At 36.1% G+C, this 13370-nt stretch overlaps 1 protein-coding gene across 7 annotated transcripts in view; it reads left to right on the forward strand.

The window, feature by feature from the left end:
- Positions 1–1574: 1574 nt before the first annotated feature.
- LOC139133146 (cytosolic carboxypeptidase 2-like) overlaps positions 1575–13370 on the forward strand; it is a 51902-nt gene continuing 40106 nt past the window's right edge. For 5 of the 7 annotated variants that reach the window (XM_070699572.1, XM_070699606.1, XM_070699595.1 and 2 more), the window contains exons 1-6: positions 1581–2195; positions 5252–5306; positions 7609–7740; positions 10322–10389; positions 11719–11792; positions 12198–12280. In XM_070699572.1, the coding sequence (XP_070555673.1) occupies positions 2148–2195; positions 5252–5306; positions 7609–7740; positions 10322–10389; positions 11719–11792; positions 12198–12280 (460 nt within the window). In that variant the 5' untranslated portion in view covers positions 1581–2147. Of the gene's footprint in view, positions 2196–5251; positions 5307–7608; positions 7741–10321; positions 10390–11718; positions 11793–12197; positions 12281–13370 lie in introns of all 7 variants that reach the window. The other 2 variants (XM_070699588.1, XM_070699580.1) reach the window with 2 other exon arrangements.

A 13370-nucleotide genomic window follows, 5' to 3' on the forward strand; every position in this document is an offset into this window, starting at 1 on the left:
ATATTGTAAGGGAGTCGTCATTATTTATGGCCTGGGGGTCGAAGGAATCTGAGGGGGGGGGGTCACTCAAAATCGAAAGCTACAAGGGGGGGTTGCTCAAAAGTGGAGAACAAGAAAGGGGGGGGGCTACTCAATTTTGTTGACATGTATTGAAGCATTTAGTGGAGTTGTAATTAATACAACAATAATAGTAAAGATATGTATATTCATACCCGGTATTTGTGTACCACAACACACACACACACACACACACACACACACACACACACACACACACACACACACACATAATATATATATATATATATATATATATATATATATATATATATATATATATATATATATATATATATATATAAATCATAATACAGGTGGTTTCAAGTAGAAACTAAAATCTCATTACACTATGTGTTTCACGTTATTGTGATCTTCAGACGAGAATGATCAGCTATTCGACGTGGCAAGCCTTATGTTAGAGGCTAGTACTGAGTACATTTTTCAGTATTTCCTGATTAAAGATTGAAAAACTTGCATGATCATTAATGAGAAACGTCTGCTTTCTATATTCTACAATGTATAGGTTACCGATAGGGGAAAATGTGTAAAGCAAGCTTATTCTGATGCTATAAGTTTAAAACCAGTTGAATGCCTTGACAACAAACCCATCTTTTATTGCAGGAAAATAATAATAAATAATAAATGTGAATAAATGTATGTCTGTCGCTATTTTTTGGTTTCAAAATATAGTTGAAATCAGTGAACTGAAATATAAGTTTTGGATACTGTCTCAGATTTATTTTCCTTTGAGTTTTTATACGAAAAAAATACTCCCCAAGTGCCACCAAATAACACCATTTTAACCTCTATTTTTCAAAAGCTCCAATGGCAGGAGGGGGGACACCCCCCTCCTGACCTCCCCCCGCGACCGCATAAGCGGTCTCTTAGTGGTGCTTTCGCGCCACATCTTCCCCCTCTTGAAAAACAATCCTACAGAATAACTGCATGTCACCAGAACACTGGATACAGACCTGTACATCAGCCCCCGCCACAGCAATTGGAACCTCCTTCCGACAAAGACCTATACCACAGGGTTTAATCAGGGTCTGTACAGGGCCTGTCGCTGCAGCAAACCATTTTACTGTATAGATATTTAACTTTCCCATTTTTTTTTTTCGGGGGGTCACTCAAATTTTTCTGTAGCAGAGAGGGGGGTTACTCAAACACGTCATGGTTGGCAGGGGGGGTTACTCGAAATTTTGGAGTTTCGAAAGCAATTCCTCCGACCCCCCCGGCCGTAAATAATGACGGCTCCCTAAAGAGTTGTTAAATCCTACTTTTCTTTGCAAAGTTATGCCAGTCCAGGGGAAAAACCAAAATATAAGAGCTTCCCGATAATTTACTTCTGGACAATTAAATCTGAAGTGGAAATTTCTGCCAAACAACAAGAAAAGACGACACGAAACGTAAACTTCGGCCGTACACTTTGTGCGAGTTGACTTTACAGCTGTGACCTTGCCCGTTTACGCCCCCTATTGACGGTCCCTTCGGTTGTTATGTTCGGTTTCCAAGTCGCCTCGAGTTGAAATTCAATATGGCGGAGTCCTGATAACATCGCAGCTCGGTCAAAAGTTGGACCTGAACGGTAGGCGGTAAAATGAAGATAACGTCAAGGATTTTGAAACTGTTCGATTGATAATAAGGACCTTTCATGATGTGAATGTGTTTCAGGTCAAAGTGATCGGATTTTACTGCAACAAGAGTGGGTATTGAAGCAATCTTAACTGACCATTAACGACTTCACTCTTTTACGGAAAAGATCGAGCTCTGCTTGTTGTCTGTGTGCGTCCTGTCTCTATCCCGTATCCGGGTTAAAACTTTACTTCATCTCATGCGATTTGGAAGGACATGAGAACAAACACATTATTTGCGTTATAGACGAGAAGAGGAAAGTATACTTTGGCAACGAGCCTCGACGAAGGACACTTCGTCTTTATCACCGCCTTGGATATCATCAACAACTGAAACCGATCAAGTTTCGAGCGATCGTGAAACACTAAAATACTACGGTTTTACAAATGGTGGCCTCTGAAGTCCGTCCAGTTCGAAGGCAGTTGCCTCAAACGCACCCCTAAAACAGTAGTAAGATGCCAGGGAACCCAAATAAACCAGACCGCGATTTAGAATATGAAATGGTAAGTTGTCAACATTCTTCCATTAAACATTCTCCCATTACCTTTTCAACGAGGGCTATCGACGACACTTATTACTGACGATTCATGTGACTGAGGCCAATGTCATAAGTCAGTTTTGACCTCTAAAATCGAAAAACGATTTCACATAATGTTACATGTACTTATGCATCTTTGTGACACTGTATCTGTACATTTTTTGTATTTTTTAATTTCTCATTTAAACGGATTCTAGGGAACCAAACATTCTCAAAAGAATCTTACATCGACTTTAAAAATATGAGAATTTAACATTGTTGTCGTACTTGATGTAACCAAGTATGCCCTTGGTATTAACTACCGTCATTCGATTAAAAATTTGAAAATAATTGATTGTCACATACCATGGCACTTAGTGTATCACATTTGTGATGTTGCTGGCAAGAAGTGAAATCCAGTTGAAATCACACCCAATAATTAACTGTTGGAATTTAACAACGGGAACATATAGTCCTCAGTCACAGGGAGCTGAATGTATTTTATGGTTGGCACAGTACTCCGCTTTGAAAGGAAGTATTTCTTTTCATGTCTAGAGTCACGTTCAACCCTCAGCAGAGAAGTAACTGGAGCTCCTTTTTGTAACAGAAAACAGTTTATGTAAATTATCATAAAAATAAATAATGCGAAATTGTTAATGGTCTACGATAATCACTCCTGTTACATGTCACTGGTTTCCTTTTAAATGGAGTTTAGTTTTTGTGGTACTCGGGGGATTCAAAATAATCAGTATTCTCCTCAGGTACTTTTTGAAAATCACGTTGTCTTGAAATTGAAAGTTAAAATGATGGCTAGAAGCAAAAAAACTTCAATGCTGTTTTGTACTACAGGTAGTTGGTCCCACGTCAAAGCAGATGTTTTGTTATGAGAAAAAGTTATTTAACATTAACCCGTTTGAGTACCAAAGTCATTTTTTGTTGCCCTAAGTTACAGAATATAATGCTAAGAAATTTTTTTCAGAGCTGGACTATTTTTTCAGTTTTTTCCAAAAATTTTGGTCAAAAACTGCAGCCTATGAAAAATTATGACCTTTTGGTCCAATGCTATGAAAAAATACAGAAAAATTCATTAAAATTGGTAAAATGTTGCGCTGAAATTTTGGTGGCACTGAAAGGGTTAAATTTATGCAAATTGCATGAACATACATGTACGCTGTTCTCAAGATCTAGCTAGAGTGAAATTCTTATCTTTGCACTCTGGTAAAATTCTGATGAAAATGACAATAATCAGAAAATGTAAAAACCACAAGTGTAATTCTCCTTGCCAAATTTTAAGCTTGGTCTAGTAATTCCAATTCAAGAGTAGGAATTTCATTGTACAGTGAGAATGTGAGAATGTGTATTCAAATTAACTCAAGATCTGAGATTGCACTTTGCTATACTGTGTAAGGGTAAGTGTATAACTATGGGGGACTTGTCCACTTGAAAATTGATATATTGAAATTTGACTCTCAACCTGTACGTGAACAAGTACTTCACTGCCTATATTCTGACTGCGGAACAACTTGAAAGATTTGAAGAGCATTTCAAAATGATTGTGAATCTGATTACATGTAAGCACAAATCAATGGACAGGTCAATGAAGAAACAAACTCTAGTATCAAACCAAGTAGATCCTTCAAAGTTGTGCGGTGGTAATCTAGAAAGCAGTTGACTCACACTGATACTTAGCAGTATTGATTAAAATCATGTCAAATCTGATCCCATCAGATCTGAAGTTGCTGCGTGCACTTATTTACATGTAGTGTTGTATCATCAAGTGATGAAATATCAAATCAAATCTGATTGCGTGAAACTGATACTACCACTGACACGGTGTTGAAGGGTTGTAAGAGATCACAGCACCACTGCACATTATCAGCAGGACATGTCACTCTAGATAGGACACTGACACAGACCCCACCGTGAGAGGTCTATGACTCTACATAAAGCTAAAAGTTAATTTGGACCAAAAAATTGTGCATTAAAATAAAAATGAAAATTATGTGTCCTGTACAGAATACTATGAGTAGACTTTTGGATGATGATTATAGTTCAAGTGCCCCAAAGTAGTGGCTTTGAAGTTTTAGAACTTATCTCATCTTTTTGTACAAAAACAATCTTTACTGTGATGCAAATTTCAGATATTTTTTGTACTCTGTTAACCAAGAAATCATAACAAAAATGAAACCAATTGTGTCATAATCACCATGTAGTGGTTGTCTGAAAATTTGAAATCCACAAACCCTTACAAGAGTCATTGTTGACACAGCCAAGGTGAACATCGACTGAGTAGTATTTCATGGGTAAAGAACCCATGGACATATCGTACAATGCAAGCACTTTCAAAGCAAACATTGATCTCTCAATTGACATTCAAATGTTTAAATTTCCTTCCTACTGGTATACTTTTCGACACCCCCTCACGGCTGTTAAACCAAACAGTGTACTGTTATGGTAATATGTTGCCATGGCGAAAGTCACGCAGTTAATGAGACATGACCTGAGATGTACTTTACTCTGCAATAAAGTGTGAATTAATGAGCTTATCTGTCCATGAAATGAAAAAAATTACTTGTTTCGTACACTCCAAGTTGTATATCCAATGATATATTCTCAGATATTTACAGAGTTATGATGTATTTGTAAATTGTAATATATACGTAACATGTTCCCATGAGAATAAAATTTGTTTCACAGGCATATGGAAGGTCATCAGGGTAAATCGAAAACAACTAAATAAATGAAAAGATGAATAAGTGAAAATAATTACATTCTCAATTTGATGTAATAATGCTTTGTTTTGTGAGTGGAAAATGTGGGAATTTTTAAACCCCAACCCCACTCTTGTAGTTATTCAACAATTTTTGATAACAAATTGGAAACTGTCTAAACGTATAGCGGTTTAGGGTGCATTGTTACATTGTCTACAAAAGTAGAAAAAAAATAGTCACATGGTGTGATTTTTACTTTTTTTATGTTGTAAGTTAGATTTACGTGTTTAAATGATCTCATATTTAATTTTCATTTTCAAATCGATTTCAGAATCCCTATGAGAGTTTTATGCGTAATCACCTCAGACACTATGGATACTATACAGGTAAGAATTACCCTCATATCAATGATGAATATGACATCTCCTTCCCTCCCTCCCCACTGTTTTACCTCCTACCGTAGTGCCATCTTTATCCCCTCCTACCCATCCCCTTCCCCTCCCCATTTCTGTATATGCAGATGATCCAGTCACCAAATTAGAAGAAAGTAATGTTCAGTCTTGAGGAGTACAGAACCCATATATACATGTACCACTACCAGCAGCAACTTTCACTTTTTTTAAAGAAAATAGTTTTAATTTGCCTATACAATATTGACTGCTATCTGTTCAACAGTGTGTGTACAGCTGTACCGGTACATACAAGTAGCGCTGGGATAATTTGACAACAGAACAATGATATTGAAAAGGAATGAACTCAAAGGTTCACAAACAACAAACACACGTGTGCATATCCAAAGTAATTATACCACACATTGTGATTGGTTACTAAGGATCTGTGTAATGCTTGTTTGAACAGAAAAAATACTGCGCTATACAAAAAAAAGACCGAAAATCATCCAAATTTACTAAAATATCACTGCTACTTTGGCAATACCTATATCTCTGCCACAAGTCGGTCAATCCCATTTTTCTGTTGGACCTTTACACTTTGAAATAGGAGTGAAAGCCTACTAATGCCTTGATATGAATACTGGAATAGATACTCATTATGTTTGTGAGGACACACAAACTCACCTAATAGAGAATCAATATTGACGTTTTGGAGACTGTCAAGGTAACGTAACCAGTAGCATGGCATGAATGTACTCAAATTCGTAAAAGTAAACATGATTTTAAATCTACAACCACGCACTAGTAGACAGATCTATTGATTATGAAGCATGATCGATATTTAGAGTGTCTGCCCTAGTTTTTTAGTCCATAGTTTGAATCTGCATCAAAATTGAATTCCCAAAATGTAATTGCTAGTTTTTAATTCTGCAAATGAGTGTTTCTTTTAATTTCATGCAAGCAATTTCTGTCTTTGAAAAGCTAATTACAACCTCACTTTACACCCCTATTCTGAAACAATATAACTAACTTTCTTATTGAAAATAGTTGGGAAAGTCCAAAGGGCAGGTATTCGAGGGAGTGACAGGCACATCCGTGACTTCTTATGTTATACTTTAAAGGTATATGGTAGATTCATCCCCAGGGTCAGCAGAGGTCATTGAGATTTGGGCCAAAGTACAAGATATCATTTGTCCCATGTTTAAAATCTCACAAATAAATTCCTTAGTGTCAGTTGTTAATCGATTCCAAGTAAACACTTAAGAACGTTGAATTTTGAAAATAAAAACCACAGGCACACAAACAAACCGAGAGATAGGGTATCAGATAAAATTCAATGGAGAAAGACCGGTATAGCCCTTTTAGGGACTAAACTCTTACATTTAGCACCTGAACTGGTCTGCTACCTTCCTGATCTGTCATTGTGATTGGTTCATTCAAAATTAGGAAGATAGTAGTTGACCAATTAACAGAAAGTTGCTTTCTCCAAAGTATACTACATGTAATTTCTCCCCAGTGTACCACCACAAGTTGGCCAACAGTTGCATGACCATTCTTTACATCGAGATAATTGTCCAAATCAGATCCAATTAGTTCTGCCGTCCTTTCACTGTTGGACAAAAGACCCTTGTGATGTGTTTATGGCACCTTACAATTTTGTGGTGGAAATAAAACCTGTTTATCACCTGTATGTGTGAATTGGCCAGATACAGTGAGCGGTTTGATAGCTAACATAACCGTTATAAACTGTCTCTGTTGGGAGCAAGGCGTTGTATTCTGTGAATGCAAATCACAATAGGAAATAGTCGCTTTTCAGGACAAGAGGGTTGATCAGTGAATGGATGAATGAAAAAGCATGAGATGAAGAGACAGCCAGCAAAAGAAATTCAATTTTACTAACCACATGTAGGAAAGTACCATTATGGTTATGAATGGTATGACGAGGCAAAATGGACTGAGCAATAAAATTTCTCATATACCAGTGCTATTCAAATTTTGAGTTCAGCTCAAATATGGAGACTTTCTACCATATTTATCATCACGATCATTGATACCAGAGGATTCAAGTTCAAAATGCAAGTCAGGATGCAAGTGTAGTTTATCTGCACTTCATGGAAGCAAAAGCCACGCATTGTAACGTTTGAAGAATGAACTACAAACTCTGTGTATGTACCATACATGGTAAATGTAGATCTCTCGTAAAAAGCGACATGAGCAAAAAAGACTAACATTTCCATTGTAACTTTTTGAATTGCAGTCAACGGTGATAAACTTGACTCTTCTCTTGTCCCTATAGGTCGTAATGAAGGTTATCGTACCAGCGTGTCGGTGTTTGAAGACTGGGAGAGGACCCACGATTACAACGTCAGCGACAATGAATCAGAGACGGAATATGAAAACCAAGCATTAAAAGACAAACTTGATCCTGGTAATGTTTCCTTTATTATATATCTTTACTCATACCGGTATTGGTCAACATAATCATAGTTTCCAAGGACTTGTTTTAATTCAAGTTGTGTTTTCATTACTCATAAAATACGATTGTCTCCCAGTGATACAGCATTTAAAGCACTAACTGTTGGACTGTTAAATTTGTGATTTCTAGCTGGACGATAAATGTGAAGGGAAGGATTTGTGCAACCAATGCGAAACATTGATTAATATCAATGCAATATAAAATTTTCATGACTCAATGAGAAGTCATGAGTCAGGCACATGTACCGTACACAAAACTTGGCCTAGAGTCTATTTGTACTAATTGGACCTAGAGTCTGATTGTACCTGTAGCTTCTTTGTCATTGTTGATTCATAATTTTTAACACCAACTTCAAAAATATCATTGATTATGAGAGAAATGTTTACAATTCTACCATGTTCGTTTTGAGATTGAGAGAAGTGAATTTTACTAAAATTTTTGTCAACTTTACCATCGATTGAAGCGACCCAAAATTGCTAAAATTATACCTAATTAAAAACAGCAGATAGAGAGATCCGTCTTGTTAAGCGTTGTGCAAATAGCTTTTGTAGATCAAACAAAGGAAAAATTGTGTTGCTAAGCATAACAGGAATAGAATAGAATGGAGTAACAAGCTGTGAGTAACATATCTCCAGGTGATTGAATTGTTCTGAGGTGCGTTGAGGTGTTCAGTAGCAGACAGAAAAAAACCCAGAAAATTTCTACAAGTGAGCTAACAAATGCCGTGAAAGAACATAAAAATTGACAGCACTCGATTGAAGCAATTGTCACTTGGGGCATTTCGCCACAATAAAGTTTACCCCTAGGGCCGATGTCCTATTGTTGGCCACTCTCATCAAATTCTATAGGGGTAGAAATACCAGTGTCCCTAACTGCTTGCACACTGATGCAATGGTTATTGTATTGACTTGAAGATTGTGTTGTATGTCCTGTACTGTGTGTATCCAGTCCGTGGGGAGTGAGTGTACTGTACAGTTATAGTGATATAGCAGCAATTAGTTCACTGGTACAAGAGTTGTACAAGTGATACATAATGTATACTTGTGTTCATATTTGTTTCATGTCATCTCATGAACATTTTTGCCGATTTTCAATTTTTCAAATACCATGAAAATTTACCTGTTTTAAAGTGAAGAATTTCCACAGAAAAAATCAACTTTTGAGACTTTTCAAAGCATTTATCCTGTTTTTCACGTTTGCTGTTTGCTGTACATTCAAACATTCTGACAAATTGTATATACTGGGATGTTGTCCTCTTGAAAAAAAATACATGTACATTGTCCCGCAGCATAGTTTGGTATTATTCTTTACGTAATTTATTGTCATTTTGTGATCACCTGTCATCCTTCAGTATGTGCAGAAACTCCCGATTGTAGTCATTTAGCCTGATGTCTATCCTCTACTTGTGTTCACTGGTTTCTGCGCCTGAAAAGTGACAAACTTAAAATTTTGCTCAAACCTTCCTCAATAAAGCTTTCAACCATTCTCTTACCAAATCAAGAATAAAAAACGGCGGTCACCGCACAAAGTTTAGTACTTGTGAAACAAATTACCTAATATTTACTGGTACATGTACTGGTATTTGTGATTCAAAATGGCCGCCACCCCTGTGTTAACTCAATTGGGAAAAAATGAAAATTTTGATTTTGGAAAAACTAAGACAGTAAAAAAATTTCTTTACTCCAAGAGCTTCAAAATGAGCCCTCACAAGTGGTGGATCAGAAAAGAATTGTAAAAATTTGAGAATCCAAATGTCTGTCCCTGAGGCGCATTATACCTTAAATGTCAGCAGAACAAAGTCAAACCATGGCTTATCTTTCAAATACTTTACTTGCTACACAGTAGTTGTGGCGATAATGGATTTCTTGGGTTCGATAAATTTTCCCCCATGGATTGCACAAGCAGTAATTACCACAATGCTCATGTCTTTAGAATCCTAAAACCATATTTTGTGCAGACTTTTGTACTCAGCCATAGAGACCCTGTCTTCATGCCGGTACTATTGCAATAATTTTTTCACCATAAAAATGGCCATAAAGAACCAAGTGGGCGTGAGTGATATCTTGCATTTTGAATAGGTACTGTGTAGTACCCTTAGCAAGGTCATAGAGATTTTATCAAACCAACATTCTATGGTGGCAAGGTATAAACATTTCTCTGAGTAGTAAAGTTCTGCAGAATGGGTGTTGATTTATTTTCAACATTCATTCATCAATGGCCATAGTAGACTGTTATTTAATAAAGACAAGTTCAAGTGTGCCCCAGTCAGAATGAATGAATGAATGGATGAATGAAGGAAGGAATTATTGAATAAATAAATAAATAAATAAATAAATAAATAAATAAATACATAAAAAAATAATAAAACAGAGTGTTGCATCTTTTACCTTTAGTTGTGTATTTTTCAGATGTGCCTGTGTAAAATCAGGGATTGATTCAGGTTCAAGATGTTGCAAAATTATCGGCAATTTAATAATTATACATGTACATACCGTATGTGATGATATTAACCAAATTTTTTTTTAATCGGTAGACGGAAGATTTCAAGATGAAATCAACCGCACAACTCAGCTTATATTCAGTTGTCAGTCGGGTAAAATGGTAAGTTTGGTTTGGTTTCACTACTTTGTCAGACTTGACATGAATTGCATTCATTTGTTTTGAACAATCAGAGAATCAATACTCTATAATGAAATACCTGGGTGGCAGGAGAAAAAAAGTTCAGATCTGTTGTTGGTTGTCTTTGCTGTGTGTAAAGTGCCAATCAATAATATCAGCTGACACGTACATTGCAGCTGTGTTCCTCACTGACTACAGTGGAACTGTAACCCTTTGTTTAATGTAATTTGGATTCTAAACAAAAGGTGCTACCCTTAATCCTGTAAAGTGAGAGTTGTTTTGAGCTAATCCATGTCTTCTTTTAAGTGTACAAATACTTGCCACAGCATGGATGTTGATTTTCACATTCCATAGTCATTTGCTTTCCATGCATAGAAAGAACACAGAATTTGGAAATCATGGGTTAGCTGAGCAGGAAAAATGCAACACACTTCTGCACTCTCCATACTTAAATCTCCATTTTGATGTAATTCACACTACTTTTTTCTGTCTGTTTAATACTCTTTATTTTTCTACTCAGAAAATTTATGTTGAAATGCCTAGTTTTCAACTCGTCTGTATGTAACATTCAATGACAGTTGTTGACAACTGAATTCAATTCTGAACTAGAATTTATTTTGTCAACAGTGCCATTACAGACTATCATTGTACACAGTGCATTACGTTGACAAGTTTAAAACATTGCATTTCAACATATTATGGAGAAGAGAATTAGAACATTTGTTATCTTGGACAGAAATAATGACACATTCATATCAGCTGCTTTCTCTGACTTTTAATTTGGTCTGTCTGTGTGTGTGTGTGTGTGTGTGTGTGTGACTGTGTGAAGCGTAATTAAAGGGAAACAGTTGTCAGAATTGCGCCTGTGCAAGTTTCTTGTTTACAAGCAATGACTAATGTATTTTGTGCACGATATCTAGCACCTCATCATCATAGCTGCAACATTTAAATTATACGATGTAGATTATAACAGACATGTTTTAACTTTCATCAATCACCATCGTACCTTGGATACAGTGTTTACATTGGTCGTATGGGTCCCATACGACCTTTGAGCGCAATTCCGACGACTGTATCCCTTGAAGATAAGTGGTATCATCTTCACTATATCTTACTCCTTTTCTTTTTTCAAAACAGTGAAACCTAGATAAAGATAATTTGTAGTGTTGTAAGACTTCACAAGCACACTGTCAGCCAGAAGGGTTTGGATATGTCATTGTCCAGGAAATGTTTAAAGAACTGATCAGCCTATATATGTGCTGAGTTAGATTTTGTTAACCTTTTTTCTATCCGTTGTATTTTCCCATGTAGGTACCCCGACTTCGGGAACCACGCAATCTGTATGCACTCACCAAGGAACAGGGAGCTCAACATGCTGCAAGATGGTATGCTTTCTTGCTATCCAAATAAAACAAAAAAAAAACAATTTTTTTTGCCTGCAATGATTTTTCAAATTTTTTACACTTGTTATAAACCCACTTGGTAACTTACTTTTCATTATGGGCAGGAATTTTTTATTATTCATGTAATTGTGGTCAAAACAAATAGGTTAAAAGCATTGTTGATGATTGGGAGCGAAATGTCAAAACAACAATAACTCCATATTGAGACAGAGCATTCCACCAATCTATTCTACATCAAACCTAGTATCTGTTTTAGTGAAATATGTCAAACTATTATTCATGTTGCATTTCAAATATTTCTTATGCATCATTTGTGTAAATTACATTCTTTTGAAATGTATGATTACCAGTACGATCCTTATTTTGTGTTATTTTCATCCATTTCAGGCCCTCTGTGATGGAGGTTCTACCAGAACGGGTGATGCACATACCGTACATACCCAGCAACCCAGAACCATTCTACAAACCAAGTGAGTGGCGTTTACATTCAGTAGTTGCCATGTCCCAGTGAACACACAAACAGACACGTGAAATCGATGACTGATGTGGTCGCTTTGTAGCAAGTCAGAAATTAATGTATATTATTATTTTTGAAAATCCATCAAGCGTAAATTGATAATGTGACATGGACTGCCTTGCAATAGAGGGGCGCGGGTGTATTTCTGTAAAAAATAATCAATTTGAAAGCCCTTTGAACTATACTTCAATCCATGTTATGTACATTTGTCATTCTACTCAAGAATGTGAGAACAATACACTGATAACAGACTATTCTGATAGATGTAAAGACTAAATGACATCGCCAAATTTTTACATAAAAGAGGCAAGAAATACTTGAAAAAAAGTTGCTACTGTGTTCCCATAGTATTAATCAATGTTCTAAAATTTACAACCATTTGATCAGAACGGAGTAGTATAAGATGCATTTTCTGTGAATGGTTTGACTGTGTTTGTGATGTTGTCTCTTAGCATTCATCCAAAGTTATACTATCTCTTGGGTGTCTTGAAAACTGCCCTTAACCCTTTCACCACCATGGTTTTTCCCAAATCCATTGTTTCCTATGGTAAAGTTGGACCTGTATACAGGGAACTGGGGGTGACAGGGTTAAAAGCTGTGCCTGAATCATAGATGCAGAATACATCAATCACATGACTGGTATTTTCGGATCTATAAACCAAGATTCAGAAAATAGCCATCAGCTTCTATTCATGAATATGCAATGTCCATTATGAATATGCATAAGCTTATCAGAGATTTTCATAAACATAGCACCAATATGCATAAACATAACATATGAATAAAATGCAAAGTGATATTATGAATATGCATATTACCTTTCATCAATCTGCATAAACCCAATAATGAATACACATTAACATCTGAAAAAGTTTCATCAGCAGTGACGACAAAAATTGTTGCCAGCTTTAAGCTGGCAACAATACCAACAGACAAGCAAACAAGGAATTATCATTACCGTATATTCATGAAAGAAGTATATCAGTGCTCAAGAGAATTGAAGCAAAAAACTACAAGAACTGACAAATAAACTTTTTTTTCTC

The sequence above is a fragment of the Ptychodera flava genome, chromosome 1, assembly GCF_041260155.1.
Source record: "Ptychodera flava strain L36383 chromosome 1, AS_Pfla_20210202, whole genome shotgun sequence".
NCBI classification, from domain to species: Eukaryota; Metazoa; Hemichordata; class Enteropneusta; family Ptychoderidae; genus Ptychodera; species Ptychodera flava.